The 21,411-nt window shown below is 43.0% G+C and overlaps 1 protein-coding gene across 1 annotated transcript in view; it reads left to right on the top strand.

Moving 5' to 3' along the window:
- Positions 1–7,175: 7,175 nt before the first annotated feature.
- Positions 7,176–21,411, top strand: part of ptk7b (protein tyrosine kinase 7b) — a 123,385-nt gene continuing 109,149 nt past the window's right edge. Inside the window, exon 1 of the mRNA XM_080740463.1 lies at positions 7,176–7,746. Within this exon, the coding sequence (XP_080596589.1) occupies positions 7,650–7,746 (97 nt within the window). The 5' untranslated portion in view covers positions 7,176–7,649. The remainder of the gene's footprint in view (positions 7,747–21,411) is intronic.

Below are 21,411 nucleotides of genomic sequence, written 5' to 3'. Positions count from 1 at the left end.
TCCATCAACTGGGCTTGTAGCCTTCATTGTTCTATATAATTATACTTATGTTTTGTTCTTATGCCCCGTTAGCCTCATTCACTCTAAAGACAGAGTTGCTGAAACTGATGACCCATGTAGCTGGACAGACACAGTCTAACAGCAAGCAATGGCAGCATCCATCTGACCTCACAAGCAGGTACAATATGCATTTGTACAAATTATTATGAAGATCAGCAAAAAGAGCCAAGTGGAAACTTAAATATCTTTATATCTATGTTGCTTTTCAGGAATTGCCAAGTTCGGCCTAGAAACCTAAAACCATTGCTCTCTCTAAGTGAATGGCAGAATCACAACAACGGCCATCAAAGACGTTTTGACAAACTCCCAAACGATTTTGAGAGAAGCCCTATCGTCTGAATCACTCGTGTGGGACACAGTATTTCAATTGGAGAGATGGTTGTCATTGTCAGCATTTAATGATTGTCAACCATACTGTAAACTGGTATATAGTCCTGAAGTCCTTTATTTCTTGTACTTAATATTTCTTTCAGTTATTTTGGTAACAACTTCTACGTCTTATAGTATTGCACTTGTTAAAATTGGACTCCTATTTACTTTAAATATTGGAACAGGAATGCTAGAAAAACTCAAAACTCTGAATTCGAAGTTTCATGAGATGAGTAATTAGGAGTCAAGAGGATACAGCAAAGGGAATTCTCAGACCATTGGTTAACCAACTACAAGATGGTTTCCACAATGTTAGCATTTCTCTGAAAAGAGGAAATCATATGATTCTGTTATTGATGACACTTATGAAACACCAGCAAAAAGGTCCGCATTCCAGCTTGTGCTTCTCCTGATTCTGGCAATTTAGTAGGCTTCCTTTCCCACCATCTCCACACCCTTGTCACTAGATGAACTGAAAAATAAGCAGCAAGTACAAACTGAATTGTGAAGAAATAGTGGGAAGGATTCAATTGCATCAAGTGGCATCCTGCCTGGTTTAGAAAGCTCACCGGAGTGATGTGAGAAAATTGCATTAAACCTCAGCCCTACTTTTCACTTTGACGTTGAGGAGATCCTTATTGGTATGTTTGTAGCCTATGATCTATGTTTTAACCGTTCCATGGTCAGTTTGTATGTACACATAATGTAATGTATAATCGATTTCTCTATGGTTTTCAAAAAGTGTTAACAGCGTATCTACTGTATGTGCCCTGGATTCTGTTCCCCGCTTACAATAACCTTAACCTGCTGGTAAGTGAGGAACATGGAACCTGGGGGACCCCAGCTGAGTTGTTGGCCAGCTAGTTCTTACCCTGCCCCCCAATCCCCCAAGTAAATCCACATATTTTTAATTATTCTTAATAAAATCTTTTGTCTTGGTCTTGTCTTAAAATCTTTTCTTTTGCAATCTCTTTTCCACATAGGATATGCAGTTTTGGGCGAAGTACTCAACTTCAGTTTGTGAGTCTAGAGACACCTGGTCAAATGTTTTACTCTACACTTAAGTGAAAGTTGCTCTGTTAAACTTGTACTTGAGTTAAACTGGAATACTTGCTTTAAAAGAGCCAATATTTTACAGATCCACCTCATAAAATTAGAATATTGTGTAAAAGCTCTGTAATATAATTATTGTTTTTAAACTTTCAACTTTTTTTTTTAATGACAGAGCTCATAAAAATCAAAGATCCATATCTCGAAATATTCGAATTTTCTACACGACTACTCAAAAGAAGGATTTATAATACAGAAATGTCAAACTTCTGAAATGGAATACTTTTGAACAAATGTCTTCATCGATGAGGCATGGCATGAAGGTGATCAGCCTGTGGTACTGCTGAGGTGTTATGGAAGCCCATGTTTGGTTTGATCGAGGTCTTAAGCTCATCTTTGTGGTTGTCTCATCTTCCTCTTGACAACACAACACAGATTCTATGCGGGGTTCAGGTCAGGCCAGTTAAGCCCGGTAATACCATGGTCAGTACACCAGTTATACTAGTAGTTTTGGCTCTGTGGGCAGGTAGGTGCCAAGTGCATCTGGCTAAGGGAAATCATCTCCATAAAGCTTGTCAACCTATACGGAAGCACAAAGTTTCGGATAGATGGCTGTGTTGACACTGAACTTAATAAAACAGTGTGGGCAAGCTGGTCCACTGTGTTTTATCAAGTTCAGAGTCAACACAGCCATCTATCTCGGGATGTATACAAAAGTACAAATTTCAATGTGTGTTTTCTTATCAGTGCATTGCTGTATTAACATTTAGACATTTCCCCCCAAAATGGAAGGTTTTTCAAGAAATTTTAAAATGTATACAAAATAATGGAAATATACCTACACGCTCACAACATGCCACACTGTGGCGTGTTGTCAGCTTTGCCTTTGTCTTTTCACTATAGCGCTGACTCACAATAGCAGATTACACTGATCATTCAGTCACTTCAAGCTCATGCCATCTGGACAAAGAGAGAACTTTGAAATGTGAAAAAGTTCCTTTTAGTAGAAGTTTTGTCCCTTCAGCCATTAAATAAACATCCTTGCAGATGGGAAGTTGTTTTGTGTATTGGGGACTTCATGTACTGTGTTTTGTTATGTGCTATGTTGTTCCATGCGACTGTATATGGTTGTGTTTTATTTTCTGTTCAACAGACTGAGATGAATATCCCTGGGGGGATAATACATTATTTTTATTGGCACATTTGAAATGGAGTTTAAGTGGTCAATTAATAATGTAGGCTACTTTTCCTTCACAGAAATGTAGTGGAGTCAAAAGTACAATATTTGTCTTTGTAGCGGAGTGAAAATCATGCAATCATCAAAAAACAAAAAAGAAAAACAAAAAAATAATAATACACACATTTAACATATGTATTTGCGTTCACGTTTAACGGGTCGAAGTTCTTTAACACAAACAATGGTAGTCAGGGGCGCTGGAAGTGGGGTGCTGAGGGAGCTGCAGCTCCCCTGGTGGTGGGGAGGAGATTTCTTTCTTTTTTTTTTTTTTTTAAGTATTTATTTTTATTTTTTTAACATTACATTTTATTACATAACCCTAGCCCTAACCCTAACCCTAACCCTTTTTTTGATTTTTTGATTTTTTTATATTGGCCTATATATACACACACACACACACACACACACACACACACACACACACACACACATACACACACACACACACACACACACACACACACACACACACACACACACACACACACACACACACACACACACACACACAGAATGTATTTGACTTTGGGGAATAACATATGTTGAAAAAAGGTGTTTGATTATCACTTGGTCATCTAATCACATTGTCACCTTGCCACCTTCGGTCAGAAGGGAAGTCGAATTTAAATTTTGTTTTAAAATAAATCCCGCTTTGATGGCACACCAAAGTCTATTTATTTGAGAACTTGAAACTGTCTGTAGGCTCATTGTTGCAAACTAACACAACAGTAGAAAACTGTTACAAAAATAATACCCGATTTTGTAGTGTGTGCGTGAGTGACTGTGTGTGTGTGCTGTGCGTGCGTGCTGTGTGTTGCACTGTGTGCTAAAATAACTAGTAACTATACAGCTCCTTGTTACACCGTTGTGCGGGGAATAAGCACCTGAAACCGTAATAAAAATAACCCAAAACCGGATAAAAAACGTGAATTTTCGGCGTGCGGCCTGGCCGCACGCATGAACTCCTCCAGGCTCCGCTCCCCTTGGGATTTGGGAGTTCCAGCGCCCCTGATGGTAGTTGCACAATCTTGGAAAACTATACAATATTTCATGATGCAGATCATGGGTACAGCTACAGGTAGCATCGCCTCCTCCATAAATGGCAACTTCCAATTATCACAGACACTGGACAGATCTGCTATTTTCACAATTTCTGCCTCTAATATTTGACAATTTGGCCAATGTTTAATTTGTCATTTTAGAGGTATTAAAAAGTCCTTAAATTGTCACTTTAGAAATGTTCAGTCTATACACTTAAACTTAATGTTGGTTTGTTTACTGTTGAGTGGGAAAACATGTTGAACATTAGGCCTAATCATCGACCCACAGGTTGAGCACCACTGTAGCCTACTACAGCATAACATCTGTATGACAGGGTTCAATGAAACAACTGCTGAATTGTTTTGGGTAAAACAGAATACAAGGACCATGCCATGGTGATCCCTGATTGACCATGCTTAGCAGGAACCAGGCTTGTGGGATCAACGATTACTTCTTGAAATTGGCTCATCATTGTTAAAAATCTATTAAAGGACAACTTTGTTTTTTTACAACAAGGGTTCATATTTTAGATATTAATTAAAGAAAAGAAAAAGTGAGTGTTAAAATGTTTTCATTTGCTTCGTTATATTGTTTTATCGTGTTTACCGTGCTAAAATGTGGGACATGCGTACACATGGGGGCATGCGTACAAGTGACTAAATAAGTCTTTTTAGACACAATAAGCCAGCAGTTTCTTTGTTGCTATTTACAGTAACACTTCTAGCCCCCATAAGTCACATCCAACCATGAAAGGTTGCGTTGTATCTTGGGAATGGGCTTTTCTGTGTAAAATGACATATTTAGCCACTTGTACGCATGCCCCCAACCACTGAAATAAGAATCTCTAAAACAATAGAAAGAAGGAAATGAAATAATTTGAACACTCATCTTATATATTCTTTAATTACAATCTAAAATATGAACCCTTGTTGTAAAAAACTAAAGTTGTCCTTTAATGAAAACCAAACATTTTTGGTCACAAGCATGAACAGACATGGGGAATATATTAGAAAGCTAACTCATGCATAATCAAATGGGCTAAAATCAGATTTTTGTCTCATGTAGATTGTATTGGTCGTAAATTATTGTAGTAAAGGATTGTGGACAGGAGATGGTGGTGTTGCACATATCCGCACATATCCGTCTGTCTTTCAATGTTATATGAGATACTTAAAGTGTGGTTCCTGTGGAAATATAAGCCTCGGCTTTCTAGGATCTCCTTTTAGTTGACCTTGTACCAGTGATTTTTACTGTCATGAAACTGTACTTTTTTCTATTGCAAACTTCTAATAAATTCTTCAATCAATCAATCAATATTACCCTCTGCTTTAGTAGGCTAGTAATTAAAACCTAGTTCATTATCAGTTTGTTGTGACTAATGCATATATGGAATTGAAATCAACGCAATGAAGTTGAACACTTGATAAAGCAACAATTTAATTTGGTAATTCGGAATTATCTTTATTGTCACATCACAGGTTTAATTACAGGTGTAAAACAGTGGTTTCGTTTTTTTTGTGATAAACCCTGAAAAAGCCAGGGTTTACCCATCACCTTTTGTTCCAGGCTGGAACAAAAGGTGATGGGTAAACCCTGGAACTTCCAGCCCATCACAGAATGAAAACCATACATATATAATACAGTCACTATGTGCAATGCAATCATGTCATCTCCTCAGAATAAACCCATGGCATTTATGTACATTATAACATGGTCATGGACTTGTTAAGAAAGATGGCAACAAATATCAAGTGTTTAATGCTTTCCAATAATTAGATAGAGGGGAGTGGAATTATGACGGGTGCTACTGTCATAAAGTCACTCCCTTGGTAAACACACTGTGTGTTTGAGCTCGACAATTAATGCTTTTTAGGTTATCATCTACTTTTTACTCTGTGAAGAAGATTACTCTGATCATCAGCGCAATGTTCTGGACAAGAAGAAGTCCAGTAAATACTTGTGTCCTTTAATGGTCATTATGGCTAAAGCAAGACTTGACTGCTAGGCCTACATCTGTGCAATTCATCAAAATAAAAAGTTGAACTTGAATTAGGTTAGGTTTAGCTTTCTCTATTTTGGACAGGCAGAATTTAAGACAATACACACAATCAGCCAGATGGTGGCAGTGTTGTATTGGCCAACTTTTCCCAAGTTTGGAACAAGTTGGGAATCGATCGTTACACCGACATCAGTAACCTAATGAATAATGTGCCAGAGAGTACACTGTAACAGTGTTCAAATCCTCCCCCCTTTCATTGTGAAAAATATACAGTATTTAAAAACAAACTTTCAACATTGTTTATCACATAATCCTTTGATATCAACATTATTATTTTTACTGTCATGTCATGTCATGTCAATTACATTACTTTAAATAATAAACAACAACTAAAATTCCCTTTAAGCTACATTTTGCCTTTGGCACTCTCTTTCTTTTCTCTAATCTTTCTACGTCATTATTATTATTATTATTATTACTATATTGTATTTGTTCTGCTGTTATTATATATAGCCATGCACAGACATGCATTGTCTGAAGGAAACCAAACGGTTTTTTTTTTAATCATGTACCTGTACAAAAGATGTAACAATCTTATATTTACAATTGGCTTAGAGGCCACGCCCACTTCAAGCACGGACATGAAGCCTCCACAAAACGGACATGCTTGAAGCCTATACTCACACAGGCACTGAGAGAGAGAGAGAGAGAGAGAGAGAGAGAGAGAGAGGGGGGGAGAGGGAAGGGGAGAGGAGCGGGCAGTGTATCGAATTACATTTACAACAGAGAGGGAGGGCTGTGTGTCACACACACACACACACACACACACACACACACACACACACACACACACACACACACACCGGAAGTGCGTCCGGCGGTCAAATATGTCCGACCGGAAACGTGCGCTGCGCCACAATAGTTCCGCCACAATAAAACCCCACAATATATATATATATATATATATATATATATATATATATATTTTTTTTTTTTACTTTATTTTTTATTTTTTATTTTTTTTCAAAAACTTTTTTTTTTTTTGAAAAAAAAAAAGTTTTTTAGTAAAGAAGTGGGCGTGGACTCTAGATGTGAGCGGCCCACCTCTAGTAAAGTACAACCTTGAACCGAAAGCCCGTCATTCTTTCTCACAGCAACAAGCAACAAACACAACACCAAACCAAATCTGCGGAAACGGCCCAAACAGCGCCTCCTGTGGTCGCAAAGTTCCATAGGGTTGCCATTCCGGTTGTAACACCGGAACTGGTGGGAATGAAACAACGACGGCGAGGAGGCAGGAGGAGGTAAATGAGTGAGTGGGAAGCTAAACTTGGAAGCAAAGCAAAAGCTCCGTCCGTCCGCGCACTCCGCCCGCCGAGGGAGCCCTGAGTCTGTTGTGCTCTGCTGTGTGGACTGAAGTGCTCGCCTCGCAGGGAGACGCGGCTCCAGACCAGACGGCCAAACACATTGAATGGAGAGAGAGAGAGAGAGGATTGTAATGTACAGTCGAGTTCCAATTGTTCCGAGTTCTCGCATTTCGCTGCACGGCGGTAGTGTAGACTTCCACGGGACTTCTTTCAAAAAAACTGTAAACTTTAATTAGTTTCACACAGCTTTTTTTAACTCCTCCAATTCCGTTGCCGTTTTAGTTTAGGTCCGCGTCGTTATTCTATCTTCTTCTTAGTGCTTTTTTCCAACCAGAAGAACGAGGGAAGGAGAGGTGAGCTGAGAAACCTTTGCGTTCCCGTGAGACCTCCTGTTGTACACACCGGTTGTTGTAGGCAGTAATACTATCTTTGTAATACCACGGATCCACGCTCTGCTCGCTGCGGTCTGGGTCTCCCACTGCTGGAGTCGGAGAGAGACGTTTCATTTCTACAATAAAGTACAATCATGGAAGTATCTACGAGGACAGAACATCGGCGCAGAACCGGCAAGAGGATGCCATCCGTGTTCACGGTCTGCTCTGTCGGCTTTATCTGCCTCCAAGGTTGGTAACAAAGATACACTATTACTTTCCTCGATGTGACTGCATTAGTATTGAGTTTTCACTGTAAAATTCCCATTGTTACTTTAACCCCGAGAGGGTGTAAATGCACGCATTTTTATGTAAGTGTCCCGACCCCCATTTGGTTACTTTTGTATACTTGTGGAGTTATACATGAGCAAGGGGTCCACCATGGTTACAAAGATCTTCTTGCAATCACCATCTGTTATTAGATGTAGAGATGTTTCTTTCTAGTCTTCACATGCCTTCCTTCGTTACTGTAAAGAGGCAGAGCGTACTGTGGCCCCAGGGAGCCCATTTCCAAGTATGCACGCTCCATTGCAAGTCAGTTAGGGTTTTGCCATAAAAAGATTTAACACGTTTCCACCCCAGAACACTGTCATTTTCAACTCAATGTTTTGACCAGAAAACCTACATAAAACTTCTGTTGCAAAAAAGGCTAAATATCTGTAGTCTGAGCAATTACACAGTAATTAAATGAATCATTTATCACCTCTAGGGAATGCAGTACGACAGTGAGTTTCCCATCTATTGCCTTAAGGCAGCCATCTCACCCCATTGTGTGCTCTCAAGAGTATACTTCTAACATAACAGCACATTGGATCTCATTATCATATTCATAACCCTCTTGTTTGCATTTTTGAACACTAGTCCGTGCCAAACTTGTCATGCCTCGCTTCCTGGCTCCCATTCATATGCTTGGATGGATTGGAGAGCCATGCTGGTGTAGAAATGCTGTTCAGAATACATTCAAAACATGAATGATAATGATAAATTAACACCATGGCCGCCCACAATTTTTATTTCCTAACCTTGGAAAAGAGCAAGAAAGCCAAGGAAAGGCTTAGTTGGCAATACTGATACTTTCTTGCTTTATGCAAGGAGGAATGCTCTCTTTTTTTTACCCTGCCAAGGACTGGAGCTCATTAGCTCATACTGGTAGTTCATCTTGTCACAACTGCACTTGGTTACATCTACAGTTACACTCATAGTTAGTTACAGTAAAACACTCAGGATTTCATTGTGTGAGGGGAGTCTATATGGGCTCTTCTTGTAAACTAGTACAGAAGAGCTGCAAGTATGTATCTACTCCTGCATTTTGATTATTCTTTCAGTTGCCCGAAAACAACATTCCCTGGGGTTGAAGTATGTGTATGCTCGCCACCCTGTCCTCCCTCCCCTGTCTGCCTCCTTGTGGTGCCCACTTTAGGGATGAATGTGCTCTCTGTGTGTTGGGGAGTTGTGGAGGAGAGAGGGAGGGTGCTGCGGGCTTATGCCGGGAATCACTGTTTATAAGAGGGGGTGAATAGAGCTAAGCCAGGTACTGTCACGGAGAGACATTTTCAGAAATGTCTTCTTTTAAAAGTGGTCTCCTTCTAAATAACAGAGACTAAGGTCAGTGATGGTTAGTGGTTACAATGCTCTGCTCATACATTGTACAGTGATTGTACATTGGTCTAGTTCCATCTAGCACTCCGCAGCAAACAGTCCATGTTAGTATGCCTGCGAAGCTATTCCGAACCGCAGAATCTGGGCGCCAGGATTAAATGTTTACCCAGTTCTTTTTTCTTCTTCTTTTTTTTGTAGGATAACCCACTTCTAGAATATAATCACTGCAGACTTTTGCTTTCGGCTTCTTTATCTCGATCTTCTTTCCATTTGTTGCTGAACAGTGAAGTGCTCTCGACGCCTCTCTCTGAGTGAGCAGATGAAAGCCACTTATGAAGCTAAACATCCATAATGTAAATGTAGCAGCCGCCCCCCTGTAGTCAATGGCATTCTGTCTCTTTCATTCCCTTCTTTCCTCCCTGCCTCTCTCTGTTTTTCCAACCCGCCCCCCCCCCCTTCCCCTCCCCCCGTTTCATCAGAGCGTCTCAGACCTGAGATATTTATTTGAGAAGATGACTGGGTTTAGTGCTGCTGAGAGTAGCTCAGATAGTGTTTAGATAGAAGTGTTTAGTTAACGTCCTCACGCATGCGTTGTCATTCCTGGCCTCTCTTTTGATCTCTTGTCTAACCCATGCCCTAGCTGTAGAGAATCTGGGCTTGTGCCCCATGGATGGATCAATTATTCAAAGTTCACTAATCATTTTCATGACTTTACTTGTCTTTATGATGACCCCAGAGTTTCTTAGTAAGCTTTCATAAGTTGCAAGGAGTTGAAATGTTTTAAAAAGATTTCACTGGGTGCCACTGACTGTCTGGCCAGGCTAAACCCTGGCTTAGACCCTAAAACAAGCTAGCTAAAGGGCTGCTGGGAATCAAAGCCACTGCGGATATACTGTATTATAATAACTAGTCCTTACCCGTTCAAAGATATGAGCTCCGAAATGATGTGCAGTGTGCACACGGTATGTGAGGGATGGAAAGTAACTTTAACTGGTACTTGCATGATAATATGTAGGAGCATCAATGTAAGAAATACCCGTTTCGTTTAATGGCTATGTGTGTGTGTGTGTGTGTGTGTGTGTGTGTGTGTGTGTGTGTGTGTGTGTGTGTGTGTGTGTGTGTGTGTGTGTGTGTGTGTGTGTGTGTGTGTGTGTGTGCGTGCAGCGGTTTGGACCGTGAGACCATCCGCAGAGTAGTCTGTGTTTCTTTTTGAGAGGGTCGGTCCGCCTGAAAAACGCGTTTTGGAACGAAACGGTTACGTTTTGCGCGTTTGTGACGCCCTCTACGGGTGGAATTGGAAATGCTTCTGGGGATTCGTTGAGTAAGCCACCCGCAACCTGTGGCAGAAATTCAGTGTTGACTCGACGTTTTGTTTGTGATTTATGGCTATTGTTTGCAAAACGGGCCCCTCCCGCTAACTTTGGAAGCCCGTTACGAACGAACGGTATGGACTATCAAAATATCCCTTGACTATGTTCATTGCATGGGTTCAGAGATCATGTGTACCCATTCTCGTGACATTTGAAGAAAATATGTAGGAAAAGGAGCAAAAAGTGTGTTTTGGAGAAAATTCAAAATGGCGGAAAATCTATCCTGACGCAAATGGGCGGGGCCTATATGGGGAGATGCGTATTGACCCAAGGAATCCAGGGAAAAAAGAATTTTAATTTTTCGACCTACGGTTCAAGAGTTACAGGCCGAAACGTAAAGTGGACTGTTATAGCGCCACCATGAGGCCAACTGACAAAGTTATTTTTTATTTAATCCTTGATATCATTATAAATCTCCTCTCAGAGTTTTGTAACTGTAGCCCCTATGGTTTGCGAGAAAAAAAATATTGAATGTGAGTTTTTGCGATTCCCATTATAAGTCAATGGGAAAAATTAATTCACTAATAAATTAATATCAATTAAACGATTTGTGAAAGTGAAAAAAGGGCTTCACAGTTGTGCCAGGTGTGTTCATATGCTAATGGTGATGCGATTTCAGATCAATTGCTCCAGCCACTGAGGAGAAACGCTGTTTCAGACACTCACTCAGACACTCACTCAGACATTTGGTGAATTATATGTTAGATGGAACAGTTATGATTTGCCATTCTTTCAACAAATACATGGGCTGTGCTGTCAACAAATTCTCTGTCTTGCCTTTGGGGCGTATGCAGGAAGCGGACTCTGTAGCAGAAAGGCTGTTTTTAGGAGGGTATTTTATAATGAGGTGGTTCCAGGACCACATTTAGAGAACCCATTGGATAATTTAAAACATTTGTACTGTATCAGCTTGGGGTCTGAGGGGACTGGGTCTATAGCCCGCCCTACTATGTAGGATTACAGGATGTTGCGCTAGCTCACCCACCTGCTGCTGTTTTATGTACAGTATAAAAAAAAGAAAAAAAATCAGGCACTTGGCTTTTATTAACCCTGCCGAGCCTTTAGGCCCATTTGGCTGCATTCTGGTCCTGATTCTATCAATGCAAATAAGAAGATAAAGGATGCCAACGTACGCTGGAATAGATTTCTAGGACTGAAAACATATTTTATAGGAACACATTATGCAATGACACGCGTGCATGCGCACAGCCGCACACACTTTTCTTTTTTTCCGGACACTTGCTTTGGCAATGTAAACGTATGTTTTCTTATGCCAATAAAGCTCCTTTGAATTGTTTTCTAGTCCTATGGGAGTCATTGGCTATAATAGAGAAATCGTACTGGATTTGTGTGTTGATAGTTTACAAGACTGCATCTGTTAATGGTTTCTCTGATTCAGCTAATACCAGTAACCTAAATCAGGAGATAAGCGACCGTCAGGTCGCATACACAAACTTTAGAAGGCAATGGTAGCCAATCAGGAGGGAATATGGGAAATGGGACAGATCCATGTTGATGACATGACTTTAGAGACACTGTGTACCGCTTGCGTGATTTTAGGGCAAAATCTGTAGGAGCAGTGTATGAATACAGTAGATCTGGTTCTCGGCGAGGTCGTATAGCCCATTGGTTCTCAACCTAGGGGTCTGCAAATAATTTGGAAAAGTTGAGAATCACTGGTATAGCCTACAAAAAAATACCAAATTCAAGTTTCAGTGCAGCTTTCTGACCGTGAAAGCCAGTGGTGTAAAGTAACATTTACTGTACTTAAGTACAATTTTGAGGTATTTGTACTTTACTTGAGTATTTCCCAATACTGCACTACATTTCGGATCCAAATATTGTACTTTTACTCCACTACAATTATTTGAAAACTTTAGTTACAAGCTACTTTGCATATATAAATTATAATATTACTAGAATTTTGCGGCCCTTCGGGCCGCAAAACCCTAGAGTTCGGGCCGCTGCGCGGCCCTCACAGCCATGTGGTGAAATATGGAGAGCAATAGATGTCTGTAGAATACACAGCATATTTTGCTGTTGGTAAGTTTAGAGGATGTAATAGTGGGTAACATGACAGAAGAGTATAATAGAGTATTGTGTAAAAAAAACATGTAGTACACGAAAAGGTAAGAGTATTTGTATAGCATCAGCTATAGAGTATTGAGAAATGACAGATGTAACAATGCAACAGGATTAGGTCAATGAGGAAGAAGCACTTCTCTATGAAGTACAGTTCCAATGCACAGATGTATCAAAACAATGTGTTTCTTTCATTCATATTTTATTTAAAAGAAAGTTCACCACGCAAAATGAATGCAATGATATTTATTACAAAAGTGTATGAATGAATAGAATATTTGGTGTGGGGCCCATTGGAGGATTGGATTAGAAGCCTTGGTTCAGATCCTGTGGTGGAAGGCAGAGGACTTTGTTGCCTGTGCCCTGTAGATAGGGCCTGTCCTGGTGGTGCCTGCCCTGGGCGGGGTCGTGGAGCTGGCAGGTGACCTGAAGAGATAGCACAGGTGCGATAAGGAACTTGGAGGCATCATTTTAAAAGAAATGTCATGAGTTAGAGATTTGATTGGAACAGAGCTAATGAGTTGATGGGGGAGGGAGGTTAGAAATGACAGCTGGTTCAGTGTCCAAGTTGATTCAGCAGTGTTATTGATGTGAAGTGGTAAGAACTATGTTTGTGACGAGTTATGTGGCTTAGTCAGAAATGACACGTTACAATGCAAGAGCTTTACCTCAATGGGGAAGAAGCAGTTGTCCATGAAAGGAAGTTGCATCAGCCAGACGTTGCAGAGATTGTGATGGCAGCTGCAGAAAGGGAGTAACAGAAAAGGCAGGAATCAAGTACAGTGTGACATGGCCAGCAGGAATGATGTGGAAGTAAAGCAAGTGATATGATTGTAAAGTGTTGCATCAATGTCAGTTATATAGGTGTAGAAATGACACATGTAGCAATGCAAAATTATTACCTTAATGGGGAAGAAGAACGTCCTTATTGTCCTTCCTTGTTGTCCTTGCTGCTGCAGGATGGCATGGCTGAGGGCTGTAGGGTCACACGTCTTTCGAGTCGTCCGTGAGAGAAGACAAAGGAGTATCCATGAAAGGACGTTGCACCAGCCAGAGGGTGCAGAGATGTCAGGTGCTGCAAAATGGGAGTAACAGAGAAGGCAGGAATCAGCAATGGGACATGTCCAGTAGGGATGATGTCAAAGTTAAGGCAGTCATGTGTGTGTAAAGTGTTGCATCAGCATCATCTGCAGTTGTGTAGATTATTCAGAAATGAGACATGTAACAATTCAACAGCCTTACCTTAATGGGGAAGAAGAACTTCTTTAAAAACCACATTGTCAGTGTGGTTTTCCCGCTGTCCTTGCTGCTGCAGGATGGCATAGTTGAGGGCTTGTGGGTCACCCGTCCTCGAGCTGGCAACATACAGCTGTCCATGACTGAAGACAGGGGCCCGAAGCCAGACTCCCACTCGTTTAAGTGTCTGGCCTTGTGATTTGTTGATGGTGGTGGCAAAAGCGATGCGGACTGGAAACTGTCGCCTTGCCCAGTCAAAAGGAAAAAGTCCTCTGTTAGGAATTAACTTGATGCGAGGGATTAGGACCTCCTTTTGAGTGGCTGTGATTTTGCAGAGCAGTAGCTTGTTGTTGAGGGTTCTTTGGAAAATGAGTTTGGTGCCATTGCAGAGTCCCTCTTTGGGGCTGATGTTGCGGAGTAGCATCAAGGGCATCCCAGATTTCAGGGTGATGATGTGCCTGGGAAATCCATTGGGGCAGAGGGTGTTAAGATATTCCACGTTGAACCGCATGAAATCTTGATAGTGCTCCAGGGTGTCAGCACTACTGAGCTTGGTTGACACACCTGGCACCCAGGTCTCTATTAAGTCGTTGATGGCATCCACTTCCTTGTTGGTAGGGGCAAGGAGTGATCTGCCATCCAGCCATCCAGTAGTGGTGAAGTTGGTGGGCAAGTCAGGAAACACGGTGTGGCAGAAGTCCTTCATGGAGTGCTGTTCTGCTGTGTTGTCTTTGTCCGTGTTGGCTTGAATGTGGAAAGACATTGCCTCTGGGATGGGGACCAAGCTGTTGTCATCATTTGCTGTACCATCTCCAAGGCTGAGAGTCCAGTTGTCAAAGTCCTCGAGGTGTGGGTCTCCACTGGCCCTGACCCGCATGTTCTCAGTGAGGGTGAAAACTTGGAAGTGTGGCCAGAGGAAGGAGTGGTTAATGCAGCTCTTTACAATCTGGGCACGATTAGCCCTTGGAACTACTGGAAGACACTGACGGAAGTCGCCGGCTAAGATAATAATTTTCCCACCAAATGGACAGTTTGGCTTGCCCATCAGGTCTCTCAGTGTGCGGTCAAGTGCCTCCAGCAGGAAGCGGTGTAGCATGGTGGCCTCATCAATCAGCAGGAGACGTGCCCGGCGCACCAGCTTGGCTAGGGTGCTCTGAGCAGTGATGTTCAATACTGTGTCCTCTGTTGGTTGGAGTGGAGCTTTCAGCCGCGAATGGAGTGTTCTTCCCAGGTGAAGGAGTTGGGCAGCAATGCCAGTGGTTGCCATGGCAAGGGCAATGCAGCCACCTGGTTCCAGACTGCGCACAGCATCCAAGACAGCATTGAGCAGGAAGGTCTTACCACAACCTCCACGTGCTGATATGAATAGTTGTAGGCTGTCCTGTTGCGTGACTGCCCTCATGACAGTGTCATAAATGTCTTGTTGGGCAGCAGTGAACTGTGGAGTAGTTGCCTGCACATTGGCTGCCAGCTCGTTCACATCATAGTCCATCTCCTCGCGGATCAGGGCCTCTTCGATGTTGACCAGGCCATGGACAGTAGCCTTTTCCCCATCCGTCATTTCAGGCAGGCTATAGTCTTGGAGATCTCGTTCATGCGACTGGAGACGGACTTGCAGATCCAGCCTCACCATGGTTTTGAGCTGGTCTTCCGTGAAGGTCAGAGCCCTACGTGTGGCTTTCCGTTTGAAATCGTCAGTCCAGTCTTGCCAGAAGTCATCAAACAGTTGTGTGGGGTTAGCTGGTTGGCAGAAGATGAGGATGATTACGAATAAGGCACGAATCTGGGGGCAGAGTTGTGTGGCAGCAGCCTCAGTAAGGACAGTGCACCATTCTTCATCATCAGCCAACAGGCCAAGTTCCCTGCACACTGCCTGGTAGTTGTCAAGGGCCCTGCCATTGATGGAGCAAAGGTCCTCAAAACTTGTTTTACCCCTGCAGTGGTCATGGTGGAGGAGCAGTCTGAGGTAGAAGACATCTCCAGCCAGGGGATTGATGGTGTGGACACGGCCGAGGAAGAGACCTTTTTTCTTTCTGACCTGCCAGTTGTTGTTGTTATAGGTGTATTTTTGAGGCATGTCAACATAGCGTTGCATGGTTGCAGGGTTGAAGTCTGGACCCATGGCTGCTTTCTGTTGGGCATTTAGCCTGAAGAAAGCAGTCAATTCTGTCTCCCTGCCCTGCTGGACCACATTCTCCTCATTACCCTCAACGAAAACAACATGCTGTTGGTCTTCCAGATGCAATCGGAGAGCTTTGACAGAAGGCTCGTTGTGTGATATTTTGAAGGCAAATAGTTTCCAGCAGGCCTCACTTGACCCAACAGAACGCATGTCTTCATATTCACGGATCTCGTCACGCTGGTCAGCAGCAACTTCAACAGAAACCATTGCACGGTCAGGGCCCTTGGTGACATATTTGAAGAGGTATTTGGCAGCAAGTGCAGAGATGCAGATTTCCACATTGATGTGGCAGTCGTATCGTAGGCTGTTGTAGGGGTTGTAGGGCACTACCCAACTGTTGTCAATGTCCTGGTAGGTCTTGATTGTTTCGTTTGTTTCAGGTATTAGTTTTGTGTTGTAGATTCGTGTAGATCGGCCTCCTTCACCTGGAGCACGACGGCGGTAGATAGGATGGCTTGTGCTCTCGTCCACTGTTGTTGTGCGCTGGAACGGTTTTGGGAAGTGCTTGCTACAGGCTTTGTTCTCCATGCAGTAACTTGCTGGATTCAGCACTCCACAGGGTCTGTGGATCATATTCTTGAGTACAATATCCCACAGTGGCTGGCGCCTTTGTTTTTCGTCGGGAGAGATCCCGATTTCATCAGGGTCAGGGGGGAGTTCTGCACAGACAATTTGGTCCACTTGGTCTGATGTCTTGGGTTTGTCCTCGTCTGCCAGGATGAGGAGGATGTGTGTGTGAGGTAAGCCACGTTTTTGCCACTCTATGACCCAGAGGAATGCAGCAGGTCTGCCAAAGCAGCAACCGTGGGTGATGTCATTCATGAACTGATCTTTCTTTTGTTTGAATACCCGGGCCACCAGGTCAGGCCGATCTTGGGCTGTCTGACCAGACGTCAGGTTTTCTGCAATCTCTGACCATTTAGGATTGCAGGTCATGGTGATGAAGAGGTCTGGCTTGCGCATGTGTCGGACTATGGCCATGGCGTCTTGGAATTTGCTGTGGTACCAACGTGGACCGGCGTGGAAAGAGCTTGGGAGGATAATTCTACCTATTGCATTTTCCTGCTCATTGTGGTAGAGGGAATCAGATGGAGCACCCTGTTCCCGCCTACGCTCAGCCACAACCTGTTGGAGGTTCTTGTATGTGTCAGCTCGTAAAGCCTTCTGGTTGTAACGCAAAAAATTCAGCTTCTGGTTCTCGGTTGTTATCCAGCCATTGAGGATCCATTCTTGGAAGAGTCTTCCGGTCTGGAAAAGGTAGTCACTGGCAGTGTGGCGGATATTTAGGTGGTAGGTAAAGAACTGACGGGCTGTGAGCCTTCTATCACTGTTTGCATGTTTGAGATCCTTATCCCAGCCAGATGTCCCCTCAATGAAGAGGAGCGTGAAGTGGAGGGGCATGGCTTTGGGATTGAGATCCGATATGGTTGTCAGACCTCCACCACGTAAGTGGAGGACCAGATCGTGGGGTTCTTCGTTGGTGACAATGCTAAGTTCTTGTAGATTAGACTGTGCATTGTAAACGCGGGAATGGCCTCCCTGGGGCCTGGCTGCAGCACTGATGACAACAGTGCCTCCCTGTAGTTCTTCTTCGGGGGTTTCAATAATCTGCTTGAAATCATGAATAAAGACATTGTGCTGGTGAATGACTTGCTGCACAGTCTCCAGCAAACTCTTCATTTTGTCTTTGTCTTTATCAGTCATGTGAGCGGGAAGGGTCATGTTTGCAAATCTTGTGGTTCTTTCCAGACTTGGGTCAAGGACATAAATTTGGGCAAAGCGAGGCTGGGCACCTGGTGCTGCCTGGAGTGGGCCTATTCTCTGGACTACCCTGCCTTGGAAGATGACAGTAGGAGAGAAGTCTAAAAATTTTCGCTGTCGTACGGACAGACTGGAGAGGCAGACAGCGTTGTTGAAGACACGGCTGTGTGTACGGAATAGTTGTGCTTGAGGGGTATTGGCGAACCACAGATGATTGATGGCGTCTGGGGGCTTAGGGAAGGCTGGCAGGCAAACCTTTCCCTCCAAGCAGCAGGAACTGGACGTCTCATTTAGGAATTTGTATGCACCACACTTTTGACATTTGTGGTTCATCTGGCCAATAGTATCAGCTGTGTGTGAGAGTTGGTCGACATGGAGGCCATCGAGAATCTGCAAAGTCTTTGTTGCAGGTTTGGCAAGAGGTTGTGGTTTTTTGGGGTTACGTGTCAGCCGCCTCTTTGCACAACGTTCGGCTGAGAAAAGAAGAAAGTTGGATATGTGTTAGTTAATGCAAAGTAAAGACATATTTATTATAGTCAGTGCGTGGTGCATTTGTTTTGATCGTGAAATTTGAATATGTCAGTGTAGTAAATGAAGGGAAGTGAAGACATTAACCTTTGGCCTCTGGCGTCTCCAATGTGCGTCTCTGTCTCCTTTTCTGGTTTTGCGTCTTCTTGTTGTGTCTTGTCAGTGGCTTCTTTTGAAGGTGTTGAGCTGATAGGTGAGATAGTTGGATATGAGGTATTGCAATGAGAATAATGATATGTATGTAAGAAGTAATGTGTGTTGTGTTTTTCTCCAGCCTGCTGTGCGGGTATGGAACCAAATACACACATGCATTGCAGGCACAAACATGCGCACGCACGCACGCAGGCACGCACGCACACACACACACGCACACACACACACAAACACACACACACACACTACATCTTTATGCCCGTTTTTGATGTGAATTTAGTGGACACGAGGCTGAAGGTTGAGAGAACAGAAGTCATTACCTCTGCTGTCAGGCTGCTGCAACAAAGGGGTCTGTACCATGCGTTGTGGAGCGCCATCATGATGTTCAGCTGAGAAGTGGTGTGACATGTATATTATGTTAATAGCTGGAGAAAAGCCAGAATGTAATGCACCTAAAGTTGTGTCTAGCTATGGTGTGTTTAATGTGATTGTGTTTGAAATTATGCAAATAGTCTGGTAGACAACACCTACTATGCATGAGGTACATTAAGGTGAAGACAATTGCATAGGCAAGGCATGCAAGCATAGTGACACACACACACACACACACACACACACACACACACACACACACACACACACACACACACACACACACACTATACTTCTATGTGCATTTTTTGATGTATGACATATGTAGATGACAGTATGCAAGTATTTAGTGGACAGAATGGCTGAAAGATGTGGAATGCCAATCACATAGTCATGCAGTGTAGTGAATTGAGCTTCTTTGTGTAAAACAGAGAAAAGGATGTGTGTTCATATTTTGCGAGTGCAATAAAATGTTGTAATGCACATGGTTCTGTGGTGTATAATGCATGAGATAGTTGGATATGAGGTATTGCAATGAGAATAATATGTATGTAAGAAGTAATGTGTCTTTTTTTTTTCTCCAAGCCACTGTGTGGGTATGGAACCAAATACACACGTGCACGCACGCACGCGCGCACACACACGCACGCACGCACGCACGCACACAGGCACGCACGCACGCACGCACGCGCACACACACACGCGCACACACACACGCACACACACAATACATCTTTATGCCTGTTTTTGATGCGAGTTTAGTGGACACAAGGCTGAAGGTTGAGAGAACAGAAGTCATTACCTCTGCTGTCAGGCTGCTGCAACAAAGGGGTCTGTACCATGCGTTGTGGAGCGGCATCATGATGTTCAGCTGAGAAGTGGTGTGACATGTATATTATGTTAATAGCTGGAGAAAAGCCAGAATGTAATGCACCTAAAGTTGTGTCTAGCTATAGTGTGTTTAATGTGATTGTGTTTGGAATTATGCAAATAGTCTGGTAGACAACACCTACCAGTAAGACTCCCTAATCGGGAGATAAGCGACCGTCAGGTCACATGTATACACAAAGAGGACAGATCCATGTTGACATACTGTGTTGCGATTTAAGAGATTTTAGGGCAAAATGTGTAGGAGAAGTATCCAAAAAAGTGTTTGAAAGAATTGGCCTGATGGTGGCGCTATGTGGGAGAGATCCATGTTGCTGACATGAGTGTAGACATACTGTGTAGCGATTTGCGTGATTTTTGGGCAAAATCTGTAGGAGCAGTGTCCAAAAATGTGTTTGAAAAAATCGGCCTGATGGTGGCGCTAGATGTGACAGATCCATGTTGATGACATGAGTGTAGACATACTGTGTACCGATTTGTGTGATTTTAGGGCCAAAATGTGTAGGAGCAGTGTCCAAAAATGTGTTTCAAAAAGTCGGCCTGAAGGTGGTGCTAAATGGGCCAGATCCATGTTTATGACATGAGTGTAGACCAACTGTGTACCGATTTGCGTGATTTTAGGGCAAGAATTGGCCTCATGGTGGCGCTAGAAGAGGGTCATGTGAGAATTCGGGGCAACGGTTGCGGAGATATGAGCAGGGCAAAAGTGTGACGTGTGACAGACAGACGGACTGACTGATGGACAGCTGGTGGAGGTTTTGATAGTTAGTGTGACCTGACGGTCACAACAATGCATGAGGTACATTAAGGTGAAGACAATTGCATAGGCAAGGCATGCAAGGCAAGCATAGTGAGACACACACACACACACACACACACACACACACACACACACACACACACAGTGCCATGGCTTGTAGAGCAACATCATCGTGTTCAGCTGAGAAGTGACATGTATATGACATTAATAGCTGGATAAATGTGTTCAGGCTTTAGGCTTTAATGTGTTTAATGTGATTTGTTGGAATAGAAGATGCAAATAATTACACTACCAAATAGTTACAATACAGCTGCTATGCATGAGCTAAATTAAGGTAACGCCAATTACTGCAATGCAGTGTAGTGAATTGAGCTTCTTTGTGTAAAACAGAGAAAAGGATGTGTTCATATTTTGCTAGTGTAATAAAATGTTGTAATGCACATGGTTCTGTGGCATAGAATGCATCCAACAGGAAGTGCAACAGATGAGCACTGAGTCTAGTACAGAGAGAAATCTTACCTGATGCGTCTGGCAAGCGTGGACGCTTGCGTTTTTTTGGACCAAACAAAGGCCTTTTCCGTTTCATGACTGTTGTGGTACGTATATGGCGTTGCAAAAGGTGTTGTCCATGTACTTGGCAAGTTGAGTTGCTGCTGAGGAGGTGATGTGCAGTGGGAAAGCATGTTGTGGGAAGAAAGTATTAGAGTACTTGTAGAGTGAGACACTGTAAGGGGGTGTTACACACATACAGTGAGTGGTGGGGGGGGGGGGGGGGGGTTACACAGTCCGTGGTGAAGTTTATCAGTTTAAATGGCATTGGGCTAAATGTATTGTTTAATGTATTACATACAGAGCAATATACATGATGTAGGGATGCGTTACATACTGTACAGGGAGTGCAGTATACATGATGCCTGGCTTGGTGG

Source organism: Nannobrachium achirus, assembly GCF_963921795.1.
Source record: "Nannobrachium achirus genome assembly, chromosome: 13".
Taxonomy (NCBI): domain Eukaryota; kingdom Metazoa; phylum Chordata; class Actinopteri; order Myctophiformes; family Myctophidae; genus Nannobrachium; species Nannobrachium achirus.
The sequence above is the reverse complement of the archived record's forward strand: the minus strand, read 5'-3'. Positions and strand labels throughout refer to the sequence as shown.